At 38.6% G+C, this 24,853-nt stretch overlaps 1 protein-coding gene across 1 annotated transcript in view; it reads right to left on the bottom strand.

The window, feature by feature from the left end:
* The window catches only part of LOC146002156 (protein NipSnap-like), a 35,200-nt gene extending 13,006 nt beyond the window's left edge, over positions 1 to 22,194 (bottom strand). The window contains exon 1 of the mRNA XM_083139875.1: positions 21,971 to 22,194. Coding sequence (XP_082996001.1) covers positions 21,971 to 22,194 — 224 coding nt within the window. The remainder of the gene's footprint in view (positions 1 to 21,970) is intronic.
* Positions 22,195 to 24,853: the final 2,659 nt, after the last annotated feature.

Raw genomic sequence — 24,853 nt, 5'->3', positions numbered from 1 at the left:
ATACCAGATATCGTATACAAAAATACCGGGTTCCAGTGAAACGATAAAACCCCGACAATCGAATTTCGACGTTTTTATGATGTCATCGAATTGTACTCGTTTTGTACCGAAATGTACCACAAAAATTTCGTTTTGTACCAAAATCCTTGTACCAGATATCGTATACAAAATACCGGGTTCCAGTGAAATGGTATTTTCGAAATTCGAAAATCGGGGTTCTGATACTGCCACCGAATAGTACTCGTTTTGTACCGAAATGTACCACAAAAATTTCGTTTTGTACCAAGTTCCTTATACCAGATATAGTATACCAAAATACCGGGTTCCAGTGAAACGATAAAACCCCGACAATAGAATTTCGACGTTTTTTATGATGTCATCGAATTGTACTCGTTTTGTACCGAAATGTAGCACAAAAATTTCGTTTTGTACCAAGTTCCTTATACCAGATATCGTATACCAAAATAACGGGTTCCAGTGAAATGGTATTTTCGAAATTCGAAAATTGAGGTTCTGATACTGCCATGGAATAGTACTCGTTTTGTACCGAAATGTACCACAAAAAATTTTGTTTTGTACCAAGTTCCTTGTACCAGATACCGTATACCAAAATAGAGGGATCCAGTGAAATGGTATTTTCGAAATACGAAAAGTAAGGTTCTGATACTGCCAACGAATAGTACTCGTTTTGTACCGAAATGTACCACAAAAATTTCGTTTTGTACCAAGTTCCTTATACCAGATATCGTATACCAAAATACCGGGTTCCACTGAAATGGTATTTTCGAAATTCGAAAATCGAGTTTCTGATATTGCCATCGAATTGCATTCGTTTTGTACCGAAATGTACCACAAAAATTTCGTTTTGTACCAAAATCCTTATACCAGATATCGTATACCAAAATACCGGGTTCCAGTGAAATGGTATTTTCGAAATTCGAAAATCGGGGTTCTGATACTGCCACCGAATAGTACTCGTTTTGTACCGAAATGTACCACAAAAATTTCGTTTTGTACCAAAATCCTTATACCAGATATCGTATACCAAAATACCGGGTTCCAGTGAAACGATAAAACCCGACAATCGAATTTCGACGTTTTTATGATGTCATCGAATTGTACTCGTTTTGTACCGAAATGTATCACAAAAATTTCATTTTGTACCAAAATCCTTGTACCAGATATCGTATACCAAAATATCGGGTTCCAGTGAAACTGGAAATGTGATGAAATTGACGAATGGATACTTAAAAACATCCGTGCCCAGGCCGGATTCGATCCCGGGACCCATGGCGTCGAAGCCGATGTGCTAACCACTCCGCTACGTGGGCCGAAACACATGTTTGTTTTCTAGAACCTATTTATATATTTATTTATTTACTTTGTTATTCCAAACTTTTCTGTGAAGACTTCACAGTATTTTTAGCTGAAAATTGGTTACGAAAAAGGGGTGCTGAAGGGGTGCGGAAGAAAATCAAGGGATTTGCGAGCACCCCTTCGCACCCCCATGGCGTAACTCATGGCTCTGGGGGTTACATACGTTACCAACGATTCCGAGAGAAGGGAAGAAATAGGCTAAGACGAATATGTACCAATGTCTGTTATTCGCACGTAATTTAACTGTTAAAGGGCAAACAGCTGTGTGGAAAATAAACCATCGATTTCACAAATATGTGATTGTTGAAAAAGAGTTGAACGTGTGTAGTAGAAGCTAGGAAAAATTCGTGGGAAACTGAATAGGCAGACAACGAGAAGTTTTTTTCCCTTCTGGGAATAATATTTGTTCATTTTCTTCCATTGCTGGTATTTCATTTACCTCTTCACACCATGCTACTAACTCGAAGGAAAGAGTTCGTCTTGTAGCAATATACTCGTATTTCTTCCATCTTTCACCTGTTTCCTTTTCTGAATTGTGATATACCGTCATATACCTATGGACTTAATGTCATCCTGCGTGGTGCCTCATTTAGAAATATCTATTGTTCGTAATCGGTTGTTTCGGGAACATGGACGCAGTAGACGCCATAAACGCCCTGACGTGCAAGAATCCTTCCATTTCAGTTCCAGCCGTGTGAAGGTGTTCTGCCGTGCAAGTAGTAGCTGAAAAGCATTAACTGACTGCCTAGATATTAAAAAATGTAACGTTAAGGTTAATGGAAGAGTTTATTTTGTTGTAGAACTCCGACTGTATCAGAACCTCAATTTTCGAATTTATAAAATACCTTTTCAGGGAAAACCGTTATTTTGATATACGATATCTTGTATAAGGATTTTGATACAAAACAAAATTTTTGTGGTACATTACGGTACAAAACGAGTACAATTCGATGACATCATAATATCGTTGAAATTCGATTGTCGGGATATACCGTATCACTGGAACCCGGTATTTTGGTATACGATATCTGGTATAAGGATTTGGTACAAAACGAATTTTTTGTGGTACATTTCGGTACAAAAAGAGTACTATTCGATGGCAGTATCAGAACCTCAATTTTCGAATTTCGGAAATACCATTTCACTGGAACCCGATAGTTTGGAATGCGATATCTGGTATAAGAAGCTTGGTACAAAACGAAATTCTTGTGGTACATTTCTGTACAAAACGAGTACTATTCGATGGCAGTATCAAAACCTCAATTTTCGAATTTCGAAAATACCATTTCACTGGAACCCGGTATTTTGGTATACGATATCTGGTACAAGGATTTTGGTACAAAACGAAATTTTTGTGGTACATTTCGGTACAAAACGAGTACAATTCGATGACATCATAAAAACGTCGAAATTCGATGGTCGGGGTTTTATCGTTTCACTAAACCCAGTAATTTGGTATACGATATCTGGTATAAGGAAATTGGTACAAAACGAAATTTTTGTGGTACATTTCGATACAGAACGAGTACTATTCGGTGGCAGTATCAGAACCTCAATTTTCTTTTTTCGAAAATACCATTTCACTGGAACCCAGTATTTTGGTATACGATATCTGGAATAAGGAACTTGGTACAAAGCGAAATTTTTGTGGTACATTTCGGTACAAAACGAATGCAATTCGATGGCAATATCAGAAACTCGATTTTCGAATTTCGATAATACCATTTCTGTGGAACACGGTATTTTGGTATACGATATCTGGTATAAGGAACTTGTTACAAAACGAAATTTTTGTGGTACATTTCGGTACAAAACGAGTACTATTCGTTGGCAGTATCAGAACCTCACTTTTCGTATTTCGAAAATACCATTTCACTGGATCCCTCTATTTTGGTATACGGTATCTGGTACAAGGAACTTGGTACAAAACAAAATTTTTGTGGTACATTTCGGTACAAAACGAGTACTATTCTGTGGCAGTATCAGAACCCCGATTTTCGAATTTCGAAAATACCATTTCACTGGAACCCGGTATTTTGGTATACGATATCTGGTACAAGGATTTAGGTACAAAACGAAATTTTTGTGGTACATTTCGGTACAAAACGAGTACAATTCGATGACATCATAAAAACTTCGAAATTCGATTGTCGGGGTTTTATCGTTTCACTGGAACCCGGTTTTTGGTATACGATATCTGGTATAAGGATTTTGGTACAAAACGAAATTTTTGTGGTACATTTCGGTACAAAACGAGTACTATTCGGTGGCAGTATCAGAACACCGATTTTCGAATTTCGAAAATACCATTTCACTGGAACCCGGTATTTTGGTATACGATATCTGGTACAAGGATTTTGGTACAAAACGAAATTTTTGTGGTACATTTCGGTACAAAACGAGTACAATTCGATGACATCATAAAAACGTCGAAATTCTATTGTCGGGGTTTTATCGTTTCACTGGAACCCGGTATTTTGGTATACTATATCTGGTATAAGGAACTTGGTACAAAACGAAATTTTTGTGGTACATTTCGGTACAAAACGAGTACTATTCGGTGGCAGTATCAGAACCCCGATTTTCGAATTTCGAAAATACCATTTCACTGGAACCCGGTATTTTGGTATACGATATCTGGTACAAGGATTTTGGTACAAAACGAAATTTTTGTGGTACATTTCGGTACAAAACGAGTACAATTCGATGACATCATAAAAACGTCGAAATTCTATTGTCGGGGTTTTATCGTTTCACTGGAACCCGGTATTTTTGTATACGATATCTGGTATAAGGAACTTGGTACAAAACGAAATTTTTGTGGTACATTTCGGTACAAAACGAGTACTATTCGGTGGCAGTATCAGATCCCCGATTTTCGAATTTCGAAAATACCATTTCACTGGAACCCGGTATTTTTGTATACGGTATCTGGTACAAGGAACTTGGTACAAAACGAAATTTTTGTGGTACATTTCGGTACAAAACGAGTACAATTCGATGACATCATTAAAACGTCGAAATTCGATTGTCGGGGTTTTATCGTTTCACTGGAACCCGGTATTTTGGTATACGATATCTGGTATAAGGAACTTGGTACAAAACGAAATTTTTGTGGTACATTTCGGTACAAAACGAGTACAATTCGTGTATGTATTTTATTTCCAGTTTCGTTATTGTCGGGTTCCAGTGAAATGATCCCAAATTTTACATTACAACAAAGGATTTATCTTGTCGAGTGTTACTTCGGAAAGAGGAATTGTGGAGAAGTGCGACGTCGTTTTGCAACGAAATTTCCTGGTGTTCCCGTTCCACATAGGACCACTATATTAAATCTCGTAAAAAAAAAGTTTAGAGTAACAGGGTCAGTTCTGAATAAAAGTGGAAAGAAAAATGGGGAAATCTAAAAAATAAAGTATACAAAGACAATCCGCACACCATCCGTGAGTTAAAAAAGAGTATTGTATGAGAAATCAGGAGAATTACAGTAGACGCACTTGCACGTGTAAATGTCAATTTCCTTCGGAGATACCAGGAATGTGTTGCTGCAGAGGGACATCATTTTCAACACTTCTGTAGTCAAGGTTAGTACACAATACGAAAACTGTAATTTTAATAGCAGACTCTAGCGACTGTCGCGGAACCGTTCACCGGGAAAGACAAGCGCTGATGCCGGGCCGCTTGCCGCCGAGTCTCGTAGCGAATGTCAGGGAATGCTCTGTAGTAGTGTTCTACCCACTGACCAAAATTCAGCATTTACGTAATTATGGAATTATTCCCGACATTCGACGTTTTTGTTCCTTCATTGACTGGGCTAGTAATTTATCAAGGTAGAATCTGTTATCCAAAAATAATAAACTTCAGAATGAGGTGTCAGCGGAAGACCTTCATTTGCAATCAGCGTTAGGTCTTGATATAACAAGCTTATGAAGTTTATTGACAGCAAAAGAAATTAAGACTATACAAGTGAGGAAGACATTGAACAAGTTCGTGTGACATTGCGATGTTGGGATCAGAGAAAATGCAATATCTTTAGTTGCCGATTGGAGTGAAAAAAATCCACAGGTTGCAGTCTTCAGTTTTGAACTGACTGAAATTCCTCAAAGACATGATGACATATCTAGAACACCCTATATTAGGTGAAGAGCAACGAGAAAAATGTGTGAATGACTAAGAGAGTGTGTGTGTGTGTGAGAGAGAGAGAGAAAGAGAGAGAGAGAGAAATTTATCCATCTTGCAAGTTGATAGCGTTTTTCTGGAGCACAAAAGGAGACAATGAATCTTTAATCAGGTCTCATAAAGACATTTCTCACGGCTATGATCAACTTTCGAGAATTTTTCCTGCAGTATTTTTACCTCATCCTTATAATTACGTTGTAAGTTAACGTTAAAATAGCATTTCCCCACTGTGCAAGAGCTGCTAAGAAATTAATTTGAAAGACTTTTACGTCTAAAAGCGCATCGAAAATCAGCTTTATCACTGATAAACATACTGAGTGTGTTCGCGCACTGATATTCTTTTGTTTCCACCTGCAGTCGTGACGTGCAAGGGCATTTCCTGCTCTTTCTCAACATAAAGAAACCGTGGGAGTATATAAGTCAGGTGCTTGGGGAAAGATAAAAAAGCACAGAATTGTAAGGCCTTTGTTCTGTGCGTACATCACCCCTTGATCCGTTACACAGGTTCCCGTAAACTGTAACTGCTCACTTGATTTGTGAAGTCAGTGTTTCAAAGGTTAAGAAAGATTGGTAGCTTCAGCTAAAACTTTAGTGGCGCTGTGTGTATATGTCATAGATATAACACTAGTGACGTTAGCGTCTCGTTCGAGATTTTGGTATAATCATTTTTTAAATATACCTATGGTTGAAGATCTCCACACCTCTAGGTGGGATTGTGGGAGGGAGACTGGCAGTCGGGAGATACACCAAGCCCATATCTACCTGATTATTTATAGATATATATTTTGTTTATCGTAATTGCAATCTTAATCTGTTGGGAATTGTGAACCTGTGTAACGTAATTGAATACATTTAGGATAAAAGTAAGTTTTTTCGACACTTCGTGGCTACAAAAACAAGGTGTAAAACAAAAATTCCATTATCATAAAACACATTCCTTCTCTAACCTCTTTCATATATTCCTCCCTCTCGCTCGCTCTCTCAATTCTTTTAACTAGAGGTGTAAGGGCTGATCCTTTCTGAAGACCCAAATGTCAACCTCTCTTCCGCTAGTACATCCTGAACTGCATTTTGCAGACTAACGAAGCTCTGGCGATTGGACCCACAGCCAGTAAAATCCTCTGTGGACTCGTGTTGTGTCCTGTAAACGTGTTTGTGATTATTATTAATATTATCGCCTTTCAGCCTCATCTTCGCGATTACCCAAAAGTGGAAGAAAAGCGACATAAAATAAAACCAATCAATCAATTTTTATCTATCTCTCTCCTGTGTCCTCTTCATTCTTATTCACTCTCTTTGATTTCAATCTGTTTTCTCTGTCTTCTCTTAAAACATATATTCTTTTTCGATAACCATTAAACATGACGTTACACTATTTTCAATATACGCCCATCCCACTTCAGAACACATTTTTTTGACTTGACCCCCCCCCCCCCTTTCCTTAAGATAATTCTCTGCGGCTAGTGGTATCCATGAGCACCACCAAATTATCAGGAAGCTCCTTTGGGATGAAGATTTGATTTGGGGAAGGTTGAAAGGGAGCATGTTTGTCGACCTACGAGAACCCTTCTGGTCAGGGGCGTCGCCACAGGGTGAGCGAGGGGGGGTGGCTCTTTCTTGCCCACTTTGTAATAGTCTTAAGCCACCCTCGCCTCAATTAGTACTCCAGCAGTTTGTTTCTTTACACAGCATATTTGCAGAAGATACAATTCAACATACAAGTGGGCCTCCCAGATGGCGCAGTGGTAGCGTCGTCTCCCTGTAATCAAGGGGTCCCGGGTTCGATACCCAGTAGAGGCACATACTGTTTCGGATCAAACTTTAAACTGTAGGTCCAGTCCCGATTAGCCTTACTGTGCATAAAGTGGACTTTAAACACTAATTCAATCAATCGACATACAAGTGTATCAATGTACGCTGTATAAAACACACATTATTACTAACTTCGTTGACTCTGTACACCCTCATGCCCATAGATAAAACATTTTCTTGGGACACAGAATGGGCTGTTAGCACATAAGCTATAACATTGTAAATATAATGTGCAGACTTTTAAAAACAGCCTTACACACACACACAGACACATCACTTCACACCAAGACGATTACAAGAGTTTTTTTAGGTCTTATTTGTGGTCACATAAATTAATCAGGACCCTCTGATAATAAGATGAAAGCATTAGTAGATTTTTGTGAAATAAAGGTAGTTCTACATTAACAATGAAAGATATAAGCTTGAGAATTCATTTCCTCGGGAGAAACTGTCAGTACCATCGGAAATATCTGACCTAAAATACTCTCGCTTTCTCTCAGCAGTTAATCAGTTAACGTTATTGACTTGTAATCAATAAGCCCCCGGATTCGATTTCAGGTGTCAAATTACAAGTGTCTAGTAAATCTAGTTCCTATTGATGTGTTTATGTTAGACTTCGTTTTATTATTTTACCACGTGGAAAAAGAATGCTCGAACACTTGTTTCTCGTTGTAATATAGTAATATTTATAATACTTTAGTCATTTCTTTTGGGAGGGGCACGTACCCCCGGGCCCCTCCCGTTAAATCCGCCAGTGCGTCGTGCTCACCCAAATAACCTACAGAGCAGAGGAACAGAGAAAGAGAATAAGAAATAATGAAAGGAAACAGACAGAATGAGAAAGGAGGATGGAAGAAGAAAGAAAAGTAGAGAAACAGATAGAAATATAAACAGAACAAGAACGGAAGGAAGAAAGAAGAAAGGAAAGAGAGAGAGAAAGAAAGAGAGAGAGAGAAATAGAGAATCCTAGCAGACGATACGAATGAAGCTGAGCCCACTTGAAGTAAGATCGTTACAAAAATCACATCCAAATAAAATTCTCTGGCGATGGCACTGCTTCTGATTATATCATACAGTTTCATCCACAGTGTAAAATTAAATTGCATGTTCTTAAATAGACACTTTATTTTATAAAATTAACATTTCTTACAACTGCACAATATGTACACCACTACTTCACAATCCATAACAACAAAGTCACAGAATATCAACTGTTAGTTCAAATCTGGCCTAGAACATTTAGCCATATTTTACTCTTAAGGCCGTACTAAAGCTGATTTTGCGGTAATTTTTCGATAACAGATGGCAGCACCGTTGTCATGGCAACCTAGTGCCATGTGTCCAGATCTACGAGCATAATCAAGATAAGTATATACAGGTTGATCGATTGGGAGTATTTACTGATGCAAGATGACGTCATGTTGATTAGTGGAATTTAGAAAATTTTCGTAGGTGTGCAGCAATATTAATAATTTTTATGAGATCAGTTAGATACTTTCATCAGAAAATGAACGAGTGTATCAGTAATGGATAGCAGTAAAGGTCCCAAATATTAACAAAAAATAAAAACAAATTTTGGTTACTTCATACAGCAATTACACAATCAAGAAAACGGAAGAAAATCAGAGCGCCGGTTGAACCATGCACGCTGTTGTCAAATCATAGGTAAATCGTGAAATTGTTAGAAATTTTAGGAGGGTGTTGACGTTGAGGGAATTTCGGGGAGTGTTGGTGGAGTATGTAGATTATTGAAAATCAGTGCGTGTCTTCGACAGCTCAGTGGCCGAATTTGAACCCTTTGCATGTTGAAATTTCTACAAAATTTATTTTAGCCGTCTATCAGAATACGGTGGCGCACATCCAAAAATGTTTTCTACAAAACTGTCTGGAAAACAAACATGGTACTCTTTTTTCCGAGATACTACTTCCGGGCACACTCGTACTCGGGAACCACGTTCACAATACGAGCAGCTTCAGTGTTATTGATTCGAAACCCACTTTGAGCTGTAGGTCCAGTCCTGATCAATCTGTCTGTGCATAAAATAAAGTAAAACTTTGACAAACTTTGTTGCATATTTGTGGTAGGAAGAATAATTGTAGAAATCTCAATCATACTTATAAGCCTTCAAATTTTCTTTCAGGATACGCCTTGTTATGTTTATTGCACACGCTGTAGAAATTATATACTTTCTATTTCTGGCTTGGGCAGACAAATTTGCCTGAGTCGACATTCAACATGAAATAAAACGCACAACCAGTTTTCCATATCTATGGTAGCGTGTCTCAAAACTTTTTTTCTTCTTTGCAAGTTGCAAAATTCTCTGCTTCTTCAGAAACAAAACACAAACGCAACTTGGTTCAATGCCGTGGGGGAAAAGCCAGGAGCACACTAGCGCCCTCTCTACGTCTCCGCTTTGCAGCTGACACGCAATCACGATGACTTCACATTCCGACATATTTACAAGATATGACGGTTTGGGAAGGCTTTCACGTACAAAAGAACACACTTTTATTAAGATACATTGATTGTCGTTCGTATTATTTTCATACGTGCTCATATGGTTCGCCTAAGCATTTTTTTTAAAATCTGGACTGTGTGTATTCTTCTGCCCTTTATCCAATTTCTCACTGCATTTTACCTTCTTATTATTATTTTTACTATTATCTTCTCCCTTTCTTTCTGTGCCTTTCTATCTCTCTCTCTTCCCAGTTTTAGGGAGCTTTCAGTCTGAAGTGACAAGTGACATGCGACAAGCGGTACGTGCCTCTTGATAACCAACCTCATGAAAAGTAACTTTTCGAACCAAAGCGACAGGAATTAAAACATGTTTTCTCAGTACAGTCCACAGTGTCTCCCCAGTCAGTTGTTCGCGCATGTGTGGTAAATGTTTTGTTTTAGGGAGATTTCAGACCGAACCGACAGCGTGGTTCACACCTAAGAGACAAGCGACACGAGTTTCTTCAGCCCATAAAAAACATTCACTGCACATGTGCGAACAACAGACCGAGGCGACCAGGTGCACCGTATACAGAAAACTGCGACACGCAAGCGACAAGCGAGACGTGCAGCTTGTATTGTATCTTCGGTTCAAAAGGTCGCATTGATTACTCAGGATTCGCTTCCAAGCGTTTCGGACTGAAATCTCCCTAAGAAAACTTTCAGACGTAAGTGTCGCTTGGAAATGAGCCAATCAGTAACAACCTGTCACACCCCAGTGGCATGACAGACTGCCCTAAAGCGTCACGGGTCGCCTGTCGCTTCAGTTGAATTCTGCCTAAGGAAGAACAACACAACAACAGATCGAGGAGACACTACAGTCAGACTGTATTGAGAAAACTTGTAATTCGTATCGCTTCGGTTCGAAAAGTTACATTTATTCTGGAGGTTTCCAAGAGGCACGTATAGCGAGAAGCGACCCGCGCCACATGTCGCTTTGGAACGAACCAATCAAGAACAACGTTTCACACCGCAGCGACATTACAAGCCTGCGTTCGACTTGTGAAATCCTCAAGGGACACATGTCGCGTGTCGCTTCGGTGTGAAATCTCCCTTACATTTTCTCTCCCCATATCTCTGTGAATCTCGCTTTCCATTATCTCTCTGTTCTTATCTCTGATTGTTGTGCTTCTATTTATTACCTCTCTTTCTCACAATCCCCCTCTTTCCCCGCGTATCATATCTCGTCCCACTTTCATTCCAAATGTGCTTATATCCATCCGCGCCGACTCCATGGGGCATGGGGGGCTCGAGCCCCCCCCAAATATTTTTGCTTAAGAGGATCTAATGTATTATTTTGCTTCTCTTGTAAAGTTTATTCTGAATTGTGCCACATAAACTTAACTTTAAATACACATTTGAAATGTTCTAGACCATCAACTTTGGGGATCTGAGACCGCTAAACCATTAACTTCGGTGGGGGGGGGGGGGCTATGGCCAGCGACAGCAAAACACATGACTTATTACTATATACTAAGTATGTAATTATGAGTATTGTTAAAATTTTTACTAACAAGAGTTTCAAAAGACGATGTGCATGAACTAGGGTAGTGGATGGGACGTTTGGGCTACAAATGGCTCTCACATGACATTCACAACGAGATCATTGATGTATTAGGGAGATCTGTTTTGCGCTCCGTGGTAGCAGTTATTATAAGTCTGGAATATTTTGCTATTATGGTTGACGAAACTTGTGACATATCCATCCGTGGACAATTAATATTCGAACTGTGAATAAAAATTTTCATATTTTTGAGGAAGTCATGGGCTTTTATGAGATTCCGAACACTGAGGCCAAAACTTAAAAAAGGGAGAGAGTGAGTCATTCATTAATTTATTTCAGTGATCAGAGCCCCCCAATAATTTTGACAAGTCGGCGCCCCTGCTTATATCCATTCACTGCTTGATTTTGGTCACGTGGGATTTTTGTGTTATTTATTCGCAGTTGCTCCATACATGCTTTCACCTTTGCAGTTATTCAGTATCTGTTATTCTGTTCTATTATTATTACTATTATTGAAAGGTGCTTTCGGAGTTCTCTTAAAACATAACTTGATTACACGTACTGCTCGAATTGAACAGAATGCAGATTGCGGAAGGGGTCAGAAATAAAGGCTGTTCCAGTAAGACAGCACGATTTCAATTTGTTATAAAACGCATAATTTATTCAACAAGTGGTGTGATTTCTATTTCAAACAGACATTGCCATTAAGTTTGGAACACGATAGCCACGACCCTTCTGGCCAGTAGTGGCGATTGGGTGCTGAAACTGAGGGGGGGGGGGGACAGTTAACTTTATCTTGGTAGACAAGGCTTAGCATTGAGATGCGGGGAGTAGCAAAAAGTGGGAGGGCAAATATCCCCCACGGGCAGCTAATCGCCGCCACTGCTCCTGGCAAACTCTTATCGGGTTGAGCCGATACATTTTTGAACCGTTACCGATACCGATGGCGATACTCTCACCGATTCCCGCCGATACCGATACTTGAAAATAGTAATAATTAAAAGTTATTCGAAATATTGATTAATGCGTAAGAAGTATAGTCCACTGGAATTATATGCATCCATTTACCAAGAGTCTTGCTTTGAAATATTAAGGAATTACACAAGAATAGTTAATTACATGTTATGTTGTAAGATAAATATTTTTTCTCCACAAAACAAGTGCAAAAAAAGGATGAAAATAAACTTTGAATTTTGCATAATTTTCATGATAATTAGACTCCTCGAAAATTCCCGGCGGAATTTTTGCGTAGCCCGTGGAAGATCAAAATGCCGGGAAGGTATCGGCTGGTATAGGTAAATAAATTCCAACCGATAATTTTCGATACATCCGCATAGGTATCGACTCAGCCCTGAACTCTCACGCTTTTGACAAAAAATGTTGACGCGTTTCTGCACATTTGCGGCTAAGTTTCGCCAATGACGCATCGAACCTTCATTTTCAACTCCGAAATTGTTTGGCAGGCGGTCAACGATCCGTGTAACCATGGCAGAACACTGAATATGGAGTTAAAGCAGTTATCAAAGACTCATTATTTGCAGTCAGGTCTTGAAGAGTACCTGGTACCGGGTTCCTTTACCATGCGTCACAGAAAAGCGTCACACACGTTGAGTGTCGGCCTTCTGCAACGATAAGGAAAGGCAGATTCACTGGACAGCGCCTTATCAGGCCCGTAACCAGAATTGGTCTCCAGGGGGGGGCTCATAGGTTATCAAGGGGCTTATGAACCAAGTTCATTTTTCTAAAGTTTAACAGTATTAAATAAAGGTAAATTATGTGTGTCGGGGTCATTAAGTTTATGTAAAATATATATAATTCAGAGATATTTAAAAAAACAAACATGTATTGGTATATCTTCTAAAACATCTCTTGAAGTGTTAATTGACTGGTAGTGACACCTTCCTTAATGCACACTCCATATTATATTTCATGACACAATTATTTATATCATACAAGTAAAAATGAACAATATTCACTTCAATCATAGTTCCTACCGTACATTACACCCCCCAGCAGAGGCAATAAGACTCCCCTTGATTCCCAAAACTTGGGATCTATTGACATTTGACACAGATGTGGAAGGACTGTGGATGATGACATCAAAGTCACAGATTTCTGTCAAACGAGAGGCTGCAACAGGGGTTGGGAAGGTACAGATAAAGAAGCTCCCCTCTGGAAGAGATTTCTAAAGTCTAGAACTGGAATTCCCAAACTTTTTTGTTTCAGGGCTCGTTTAGTACACTATCTACCAAAAAGTAATTGGGCAAGTGTGGTGCGAACCCTGTTAGAACCACGTGGAGACACCTCTTTCTGCTATAACAGCAGCCACTCTGTCAGGCATGCTCTCGACTAGTTTGTGGAGGACGTCCGTTGGAATGTGTCGCCATTCCTCTTGCAAGATCTCACTCAGTTGGACAATGGAATTTGGCCGCATCTCCCGAGACCTCACCCGCCAGTCCAATGCCTCCCAAAGGTGTTCTATGGGATTGAGATGAGGACTCTGTGCAAGCCAGACAAATCGGTGAACATTGTTATCGGCATACCACTGCATAGTAGCCTCCGAAACATGCCACCTAACATTGTCATCCTGGAAGTAACAGGGGTCCATTCCGTAAAACGCTACAAGGTTGGGAGCATTTCATTGTCTAGTATTGCACAGTATGCGTGTGAGTTCATTGTGTCACGAACAACCACCAGTTGTCCCACTAAATAATACTAAATGATTCAAATTAGATACTAAATTAACCACCATCATAGGTGCCTAATACTTTTTGGTAGATAGTGTATTTCAAGATTTTTCTGCGGCGCCCAAGTCAGAATATCAGTCTATCTAGCATTTGCAATGCTCAGTTAGTGTGGTTGGGTTGCTTCAAATTCAGAAACATCTTATGTGTAAAAGTACTAAATAAGCACATATTTAGAAAAATCATATCATTTCTGTGAAAATATTGGAACATTTCGCTGCTCCCCTTCAAGCTAGCCACAGATCTCCAAGGTGGTGCGGTGCATGCTTTGGAAACCATTGGTCTAGAGAATCTTCTAAATACTTGCTCCTACTTCATGTTCATGTTCTGTGTATTGAAGACTCAAATTGGTAAACGCTGTAAGTGCCACAATAATTCAAATACCGTTTTCCACGTTAAACTGTGAAATGTGCCATGCTTTATAATGTGGTAAACGTGAAATGTGGCTGGTAGCCCTCTAAGTTGTTCAAAGGCCGTGTAAAGAGGTCACTAGTGTGCACGTTCTTACGGGCTGATGTGCGGAACGATGCGATTTCCCAACACTTTCGCTTTTGGCACTTACAACGTTTACCACTTTTAGTCCTCAATTTATCTTTCATCAAGTTGTGAGCCAAATAATATCTCCTGTCTACATTTTCACTCTTCACTGCAAAAAAAAAAAATACAAAATAGCTTTACCTAATGTCAAGGGTGGGCCTTCATTCGAAAGTTTCTCGATGAAGGCCAGATTACCATTGCCGATGTGTGGAGTGCCGCCGTCCTGCTGAAAGGTAGAGATAAAGTTCCCCGCGCATGTAGTACCGTGCCATGCAGTGGCGTACGCAAGGGGGGTTACGGGGTTTAACCCCCCCTTGAGCTTGTGAAATATTATGAAAAATGCTGTGGAAAAAAAATTAAATGGCCAATTTATCACAGTCAATGATCTGGGACAATACTATTACTATTACTACTTCTACTACTACTACTACTACTAATAATAATAATAATAATAATTTGAATTATTATTTTCATGCAGCATGAGAAAAGCACAGCATTCCAAACACACGCGTCTTTCAGAGTGATGCCTTGAAAATAAACACGAGTTCTTGAAAATAAAATTTGAGGGTAACTATGATTAAAAGAGAAGAAAAATGTTTTGTATCTCAGTTGCAACAATGTTCAATACACTGGCGTACGCAGGATTTTTTTTCCGGGAGGGACTGGAATAGTAAATGTGGACACATGGCTTCGTTTTGGAGGGCAGGATGCATAATAAAATATTTCGTATTTTTGGAGCTTTTCAGTCTATTAAAATTGTATTCAAAGTCAAAAATGGTAATCGGGACTCACTTAAAAAGAGGTTTTGCATTTACACATTTTGATTTTTTAAAGTTCTTAACGGATTATAATTTGAAAATTCTGATTTTCTCAAGATTTCGTTAGGGGCTAGAACACCATTGGCCACCCCTTTACGTACGCTAGTGTTCAACGAACTTGTATTTTTTTTGTGTGTGTGAACAATGAGAATTAACATAATAAAGTTCTAGGTTCGTTATAAGAGGCTAATGTATAGACAAAGGCTAGGCGGACAAGAATACAGTCACCAGTTCTCCTTCCCATTGTATTGTTTACCGCAGCACGTTTGAATGTCTCTCTTTAAAATGTGTCACCTTGTTGACTAGACAATTATTCAAACGACAATAAGCTTAACTATTGTAAAATATTTTGTTGGTAAGAACAGCGAGACAATCCAGATGTGAATTATCGGGGACATTTATGCGTGGAAGAAGCCGGAAAAATTCCAACCAATTTCGGGACTCGAATCCGGATCTCCCACGTGATTGTCAGACACTCTACCGACCAGACCACCGCAGCTCCTTGGATGAGTACCATACTTTATTTATTTCAATTTATTTTAATATATTTTCTTGTTTTTATGGATTTTCTTAATCCTTAAAATGTCTCACCTCGTTGACCAGACAATTATTTCGTAACAAAGAAACAAATAAATTCTCCCAGAATTTGATAGAAATCGAATGACTAGAAATTTCGTTCTATTTTTTTCATAAATACTATATTTATGTAGATCTCTACTACTTAACAGTGGTAGTGGTATTAGTAGTATTATTAGTAGTAATTCAGCTAATTAATTAATTATAAGTATTATTAATTGATTGTGGTTATTATTATTATTATTTAATTAAAGTATAATAAAACAATGGTAATGTGAATTTGGAGAAAGTTTTAGAAATAACCCCCCCCCCTTGATGAAATACTGCGTACGCTACTGGTGCCATGAAGGCACATTTAGGGGATGTGGGAGTAGGGCCCGACATATTCTCGATCTCGGCCATTTTGGAGCTGATGTGATAAGCATCACGCTCCGGCCACCCGCCAGGTACCCATTGATTTGAGGCTGGGTGAGCCCAGAGAGCCGCTTTATGCGGGGACAAGGCCGGAAAAACTCCTACCTTGGATCACCTATCCAGGGAATCGAACCCGGGTTCCCCGTATGGCATTATATAATGACGGAGATTAGGGGGCTTAAGGGGCAACTGTTTCCCCACTTTTTGCAACATTTGCCCCCGCACTGTGGCCTCTTATTAACCGTCCTTTCATCCGCCCCCCCAGTTTTGCCACCCAATCGCCACTACTACACACACGCCCTCTCTGTAAGTGTGTGTGTGTATAAGCCTCACGACAGGTTAACCTTGCAGCAACTTTTCGCATATATAGACCCAAACGTGCGCGCAGGAAATAGTTCCGCTTCAATACTGCGGATTTTCTCACTGTCTGTGATATGAACAGCTCGGCGGTTAAGGCGAGACTGGCATGGGGATGCTGAGTGACGTTTTAGAGTGGATTGATACATAAAACCTGCTGGAAACTTAACCTCTCGCGAGGCTTAGAAATGCATATATATAGGCGGGGCTTATAACCAAATTTCTCAGAGGTCTGAAGAATTCACAGATTTCTGGTGACGTATAGGTGTGTTCTGTAATCACAATATAATCATTATTAAAATGAACAAACAATTAATAGATATCTCGTACGAGTGCCTAAGCAAAAAGCAGAACATATTGAATCTTGCCGATTAGCCAAAAGTGGCAGAAAAACGAAGTAAAATAAAACAAATCAATCAATCAATCAAACAGAACATGTCGAAGGTTAAAACCAAGAATTATAGAAGGCTAATAAAAGTTACTGAATTAGTGTTTCTTTTCATGTGCCACTGGTGCGACGTTAATTACATTAAATAACAAAACTGGTCGTGCTCAACGTGTCCATTACCCAATAATGGGTTCTCTACAGAGGCGCAACCACGAATTTTTGTCTGGGGGGGAGCAAGTACCAGGATAAACGTACCAATAATAATAATAATTTTAATAATAATAATAATGTTATTATAACATTATTATTACTATTGTTATTATTGATTTGCTATATTTTACTTTGCTTTTGTGCCACTTTTGGCTAATTTGCGAAGATGGGGATGAGTGATGATTTGATGCAATTGATGAATGGACACTCACAAACATCCATGCCCAAGCCGGGATTCGAACCCGGGACCAACATTATTATTATTATTATTATTAGTAGTAGTAGTACTAGTATCAAAGACGTTATTGCCCTCATAAATTATGCAAAATGGGGGTAGAAGTTGGTGCTATAGCCTTTGTGTTCGAACAAATATTTGATTTATTTTTCCAACACGTTCAATTTCACATTAGGCCTAATAATAGAAAACAAGCACACAAACTATTTTTGAAACAGGCACGTATCTAGAAATATGTTTCGGGGGGGGGTCAGGAATAATAATAATAATAATATTTAAATTAAAATAATTATATTAAATAAGATTAAAACTAATTATAATACATAAATTAATATTATATTATTATTAAACGATTAGGTAAAAAGACTATATAAGAATACAGATATAACAGCACATATTCATTACGTAGCTTGCCTGTAGTTAAGATCGGAATAATTTACATAAAAACAAGTGCCCTGGCAATCAAATTAATGTCAAATTGATGAATAATTGAATATTTATCGAATAACAAAAATGATGTTACATGTAGTTGGAGAAAAATAAGTTTCTGATTAAAATTGTATGCACATTATTTTGAGTAATAGTGTACATAAATCATCTATGTAATGTCATTCAAAACCGTATGATCCCAATATAATCCTTGCCTTCTAAAAAGTTCAGAGGAAATTAATAACCATCGATTATGCAACAAATGCTAATATTTTCATTACCTACTTAATTTTAGTACTTGGTAAGTCTTTCGGGGAGTCCGGACCCCTCGACCCCCCATAATTACGTACTCCCTGTCCTTCAAAGCCGTATGATCCCAATATAATCCTTGTCTTACAATAAGTTCAGAGGAAATTATATAACAACTGCTAAACGAATAAATTTTTCATTATTTAATTTTAGTACTTGATAAATCTTTCGGGGGGGGGGGTCCGGACCCTCTGGACCCCCTAAATATGTCCTTGTTTTGAAAGACAGAAAATGCTTGATAAATGCATTCCAAATATTTTTTTTTACATTAACATGTATAACTATGATGCACGATATATGTTTCACACATATGCAACATGGAGCCACGTGGACACTAAATTGTGTACGTATTCAAAGTTTCCATATTACATACAACATATATTATTTAAATGCATTACACAACCAATTTATCAATTTCACAATAAACCAACAGCAAAAATTATAAATTGTCTCTGGAATGTGCACGCTCCCTTTCCTCAAAACAATTATTCATGCATTTAGAACAAAATCAATGAAGACAAGTCTTATTTCTCTGTCTGGTAATTTACAATGCATTACAGAGAACAATGATACACTGCGAGAGAAGCGAGCAAGAAAATTTTTTGATACAATTTTTTTGCAGGCTGAAATCAATGTTGATTTAATAGGGTCCAAATAATTTAACGGGACGCCAATGCATTCTCTCTTTTACAACTTTTCTGCCTACCCCATGGTGTAGTGATAACATCGTCACCTTGTGACCAAGGGGTCCCGAGTTCGATATCCGGTGGTGGAGGCACAATGGTTCGAGTCCCACTTTAAACTGTATGTCCAGTCCCAATTAGCTTTTCTGTGTGTCAATCAATCCATCAATTTTGCAACTTATTTTCATTTAGATCATTCGGTGCCCAGGGTCGACTCCCACCATTCCCTAGCTACGGTTCTGAACTTGATAAGACTAAGAAAAGCAGGCATTGCGAGCGAAGCGAGTAAGAAAATTTTGCGAAAAGTATTTTTATTTGCATAAAATTTGAAGTTGTGGGCGGTAATTGGCCCCTGCAGGTACACTTGGCCGTCAATGTTTGCCCCCCCCCCCAGAACTAATTTCTGTCCAAGGTTGGGGGGCGGCAATGTCACCCCTGCCACCCTGTGGTTGCGCCACTGGTTCTCTATCATAATTCTCTTTTGCCTACTTTTCATTGAATTTGACGCTGTATTTAGTGAACTTACATTGTCTCATATAACATAATATATTCATTTCATAATTTCACTCCATTAAGCGAATAGTGTATATTAACTACTTTTGATTTAAATATTTGAACATATTTTTTGTGCAATACTTTATTTGGAATATAATTTCAGTAATTTTGGATATTTTTAAGTATATTAATTATCATCAATGAAGTCAGGAAAATCAATTGTAAATAATTTGAAGCCCTAAGGTCGGCTCTGTATATTTATAATCATGAGTGTGTGTGTTGTGTCAACGAATTTAGTGGAGTACATATTGCAATAAAGCAATCTGCTCCTCGTTGTGGGATGGCGGTACGCATGTCCAAAGTGTAACCCAGTCTCCATTTGCCTTTGTGAATTGCAACTATTGTTTGTAGTTCCTGTTTTTAAAACAATCAATTTAAAGAAGTAATGAACAATTTTATTATTGTTTATATAGTTAGTTGTTTTTATAAATTTGCTACGAAATTACATATACACACACACACACACACACATTTCTTATTTCTGTCATTATTACTATTGAGATGAAAACTGGAGGTGCGGAAGGGGTGCTAACCCTTGTATCGCACCCAATAGAGCCGCCTATGTTTCCTTTACTTCCCTTTTCTGCCACTTTTGGCTTCGCGAAGATGAGGATGAGTGATGCAATGATGGAATTGATGAAGGGACACTGACAAAGTTCACCCATACCCCAGCCAGGATTCTAACCCGGAGCCTCTTGCGTCGTAGCGAGTTGTGTTAACCACTCCGCTACGGAGAAATTAGAAATGTTTTAATTATAAAAATGGATAGATAAAGTGAAGCAGACAGAGAGAGAGAGGGGGAGAGAGAAAGATAGAAAGAGACAGAGAGAAAATAATGGGATAAAGAACGGAAGGAAAATGGAAGAAATAAAGCAAAGAAAACACAAAGATGAAGAAATAAGTGTAAAGGAGAAAACGAGGTAAAGAAGAGAGAAAGAGGAAAAAAAGACGAGGAAAAAGAATACCAATAAAGAAAGTCACCTTTATACATAGTAAGGCTAATCGGGACTGGATCTACAGTTTAAAGTGGGATCCGAACCAGTATGTGCTTCCACCGAGACCCCTTGATTACAAGGCGACGACGCTACCACTACGCCATCGGGGAGGCCCTCAGTAAAGAAGAGAGCTGAAGGATAAGAAAGAAATTGTTGTAATATTGCAGGTGGGTCAAGTACCCCATTCCCGTTGCCCCTTCTGGTGAGTGCCAATTCAGATATTCATCCTCATTTAAGATACAAGATTTGATCAAGAATTAGTATAGATCGATATGATGGCTAATAGCGCAAGGTTTGACTTGGACCAGTTTGTCATCGTATCAGCTGAAATAATAAAGTTAAAATCTTGTTCGAAGGGGGGGAAAAATGAATGAAGAAAGGCAAGTGGATTACGTCCACGTAAATAAAAGTTCAAGTAGACATCTACAAGCTTCCATTGAATAGAACAAACAATCATATCAAGACGCTTATCTTTTAGAAAATATCCCACAGTTTATCATTTATTTGCCGAACACTACACAAAGACACAATTATGGAATTGAATAGGATCTTTATTATTTTTTTCTTGTTGCAGGGGATTAGATATCAACAGAAGCTCCGGGGAGAAAAGTATCTGAAAGAAATGCTAGTAGGAATGGAAATTAAGGTTCAACCTTAGATCTCTGGTTACACTGATTAACAAAAAAAAAAATTCGGCGGATATCTTGGTATCCAACACGCGTTCTAAGACAATTGAAACATGCTGATTCAAAATATGCAAACGATTTGTCTGTAACACCCACCATTCTTGAGATATACGACATCAACCATTTATATATGTTTAACATTGTATCAAGGCAAACAACTCACAGACATACCTTTCACTAGAGCACTTCTTGCTACATGGAGTACTATTGAACATGGCTTTAGCTAAGAAAATTGTGCAAATGAATCATATGACACATATACATCTAGTTGAAGGTATAATAAACATATAAAATACATGCATGTAGAAAATACTTCCTTAATTTAAGGTGTGTTTGGTTTGAATTTCTTGGCTGTAGAGTTGTGTTTGTGCTGAGCATTTGGCATCTCACGTTGAAGCGTCCAACAGTAGTCAGTCTACATTGCTGCACTCCATCGACACTGATAGCGTGATTCCATCACCGAGATGTCCTGATGAAAATGTTCACCATGTTCGTCGCTGACTGAATCTAGGTTCTCGGGAAAGGAATCAAGATGTGAGTCGAGGAGATGAATTTTGAGGGACATGTTGCAACCCAGCTGTCTTCTGTACGCACTAATGCTCTTCTGCACAACATTCACTTAGTCAGCAGATTTATAATTTCCAAGGAAATTGGCTACGACTGACTTGAATGCCACCCATGCATCTCTTTCAGTGCCACCCAGTAAGTCTTGGAAGTGGCTGTCAGCAATGATCTTCCTTATTTGTGGACCTATGAACACACATTCTTTCACTTTCGCATAACTCATCTCTGGAAACTTGTTGCACAGGTACCGAAAAGCATTTGAGTTGTTGTCTAGTGCCTTCTTGAAATTCTTCATGAGTCCCAGCTTCAAATGAAGAGGTGGCATGATAACTTTTTCACTCTCAACCAACGGCACACGAAGGACGTTTTTACTTCATGACTGCATTCTATCTCTGATCGGCCAATCCTTCTTTATGTAGTGGTGCTACCTATCTCTGCTATACTACTCGCAGATGAAGCAGCAGTACTTCTTCGCCTTCCTTATCAACCGCGCAAGTTGCATGCACATGTCAAACATATGAACTGTGGTGCCCACGACATACTACTATCTACCTTCGAATCGTATAGTTCATATGCTTTCTTCAGAAACTGTGTAAAAGTCTTCCGATGGGAAGGCTTTCTGTTAGATAGCCGCACACGTAGCAAAACAGATCTGGTGAATTTATGCAACCTCTGGACCCCATAATGCACTGTCACTCAAAATAAAAAAGAAATAAAAGAAAGTATAGTAATGCGATCTCGAAAATATTTCGACGTATTACATTAAGTATAACTGTTTTCACAAACGATGAAAAAAAATTCGGTGTTGCACGAAAAATAACGAAAAACGACGAAATTTTTTTGAGGAACGGTATTCCATGAAAAATAAAATTTTGTCGATATCTTCAAAACCTGACGTGATAGAGCAAAACGGTTTTCAGATTTGAAATCAGCATGAAAAACTGCATTAGAAAATGTAAACATCATGTCAGATATCTACAGCTTGTTTATCAGTGTTATAATTGAATAATTAAAAATAAAAATTGTAACCATTATGGATAAATTAACATTAAAGTACTAAAGCTACATAACTTTAATTTTATTTCATTTCTTTATTTGTCCATCACAGGACCGAAGTCTCATTTATGCTGAACATAATGTACACAAAGATATACAGAAAAATGTCAAATAATTGACATTTTATTTACCGTTTGGTTTACTGGCTAACATATTTATGTGTAAAGGCTGGTTTACATTGGTCGAGTGAGCGGACTCGGCCCTTCTATGGCGAGTAGCTGTTTACACACTTTCTACAAGTGGGATAGTAGCTGCAGCTGTTTGGTGTTCTTTTCACAGAATGAACCAACCCGTCGACGTCGTTGTCGATTTAAAAAAATAAATTCTGAAACGGTCTACACACTTTTTTTCACGAGAAATGAATAACTTCATACACCCGTAGTTTATTTTGTTTGTTCCTATAATCGACACAAATTCCATGGACACTCACAGACACAGCACAACAGTAACCTAGACTCTATACTGTCCTCAGAAGCGTTTACTCGGTCCTCCGTGGACAGCCACTCGACTGTCCTGACTACTGGAGCGAGTACTGGCTCCAGTGCTCTCCCCAGTTGTTTACACGCGGGGAAAGTAGTTCGCTTTACTCTACTCGCTCCAGCTACTCTCCCGTTTGCGAATTTTTTTTTCCAGTCAACTTGTGAATGCGGGTTCATTTCTTTCTCTCTGATTGGCTGTTGGAAAGTTACGGTGCTCTGATTGTGTGAATATCTTATTTCCTATTTTCAGCGCAAATTTGCTACTTTCTAACCTAACCTAACCTAACCTAACGTACAGCGCAAATAAGATATTCTCGCAATCAGAGCACCGTAACTTTCCAACAGCCAATCAGAGAGCAAGAAATGAAACCGCATTCACAAGTTGACTGGAAAAAGAAAAAGCGCGTCCGTTTACTCGACCAATGTAAACCAGGCTTAACCGCCACAAATATAATCGCGCAAGTAGTGGTGGCGGTTAGGGGGCGTATGGGGGGAGCTGTTGCCCACACTTTTTGCCCCCGCACTTAATGCTAAGTCTTGTCTACCAAGAAAAAGTAATAAAATGTCCTCCCCCCAGATTTGGCTCTCAATCGCCGATACTACGCATAAGTATAATTTTCTACAAGGGGATAACTTTCAAAGTTTGTTTCAAGCCCACTTTATACTCAGATAAGCCAATCGGGACTGGACCTACAGTTTAAAGTGCAATCTGAACCACTATGTGCCTCCACCGCAGGATAGAGAACACTTTATGTACACAAAATCCTTATTTTATAATGGGCATTTGGACAACAAAAAATTCTGATCTAGCTCTAATGTGTGAAAAATTGTCGCCTTTCAAATTCACAGTAAAAATTTTGTCGCTTTCTGAAAACATGACAGTCAGTGGCAACCCTGAATCTATGCTCCATGGCTGCATACATACAGGATATAAAGTATCGTTTTTTGAGGACACATTGAAACGAGGCCTTATCGAGCAAAGCATTACCAAGATAAAGTTGGCCGTTATGTCTTTCTCACACTGTGAAGTTTCGTCGGTGTTACACAGCTACACTACGTGTGTGTGGGTGTCGTTATGATACTTGAAAATTGTAACAATTAAAACCATTTCAAAATGGTGATTAATATTATGAGCATCAATTCGCCACTTTTGCTTTAAAATATTAAAAATAATACATCAGAATATTAAAATACCTGTTATGTAATCACAAAATACAGTTTTTCATGTAATATTTATGAATAATGAATGGAAACTTCGAATTTTTTCATAACTTCCAGAATAATTAGACTCCGTCAAAGTGTCCCCGACGATGTCGTAGCCTGAAGCGGCTGTGGAACTCAAACAATCTCTATCAATACCTAGACGACATGTGGCCGGATCGCTTTGCTGATCACATCACATGCACTATGGTAAGGATCGAGAATGTGTAAAACCCTACTTTCACACTT

The sequence above is a fragment of the Lepisma saccharinum genome, chromosome 18 (genome assembly GCF_977018435.1).
Source record: "Lepisma saccharinum chromosome 18, izLepSacc3.1, whole genome shotgun sequence".
Lineage (NCBI taxonomy): Eukaryota > Metazoa > Arthropoda > Insecta > Zygentoma > Lepismatidae > Lepisma > Lepisma saccharinum.
The sequence above is the reverse complement of the archived record's forward strand: the minus strand, read 5'-3'. Positions and strand labels throughout refer to the sequence as shown.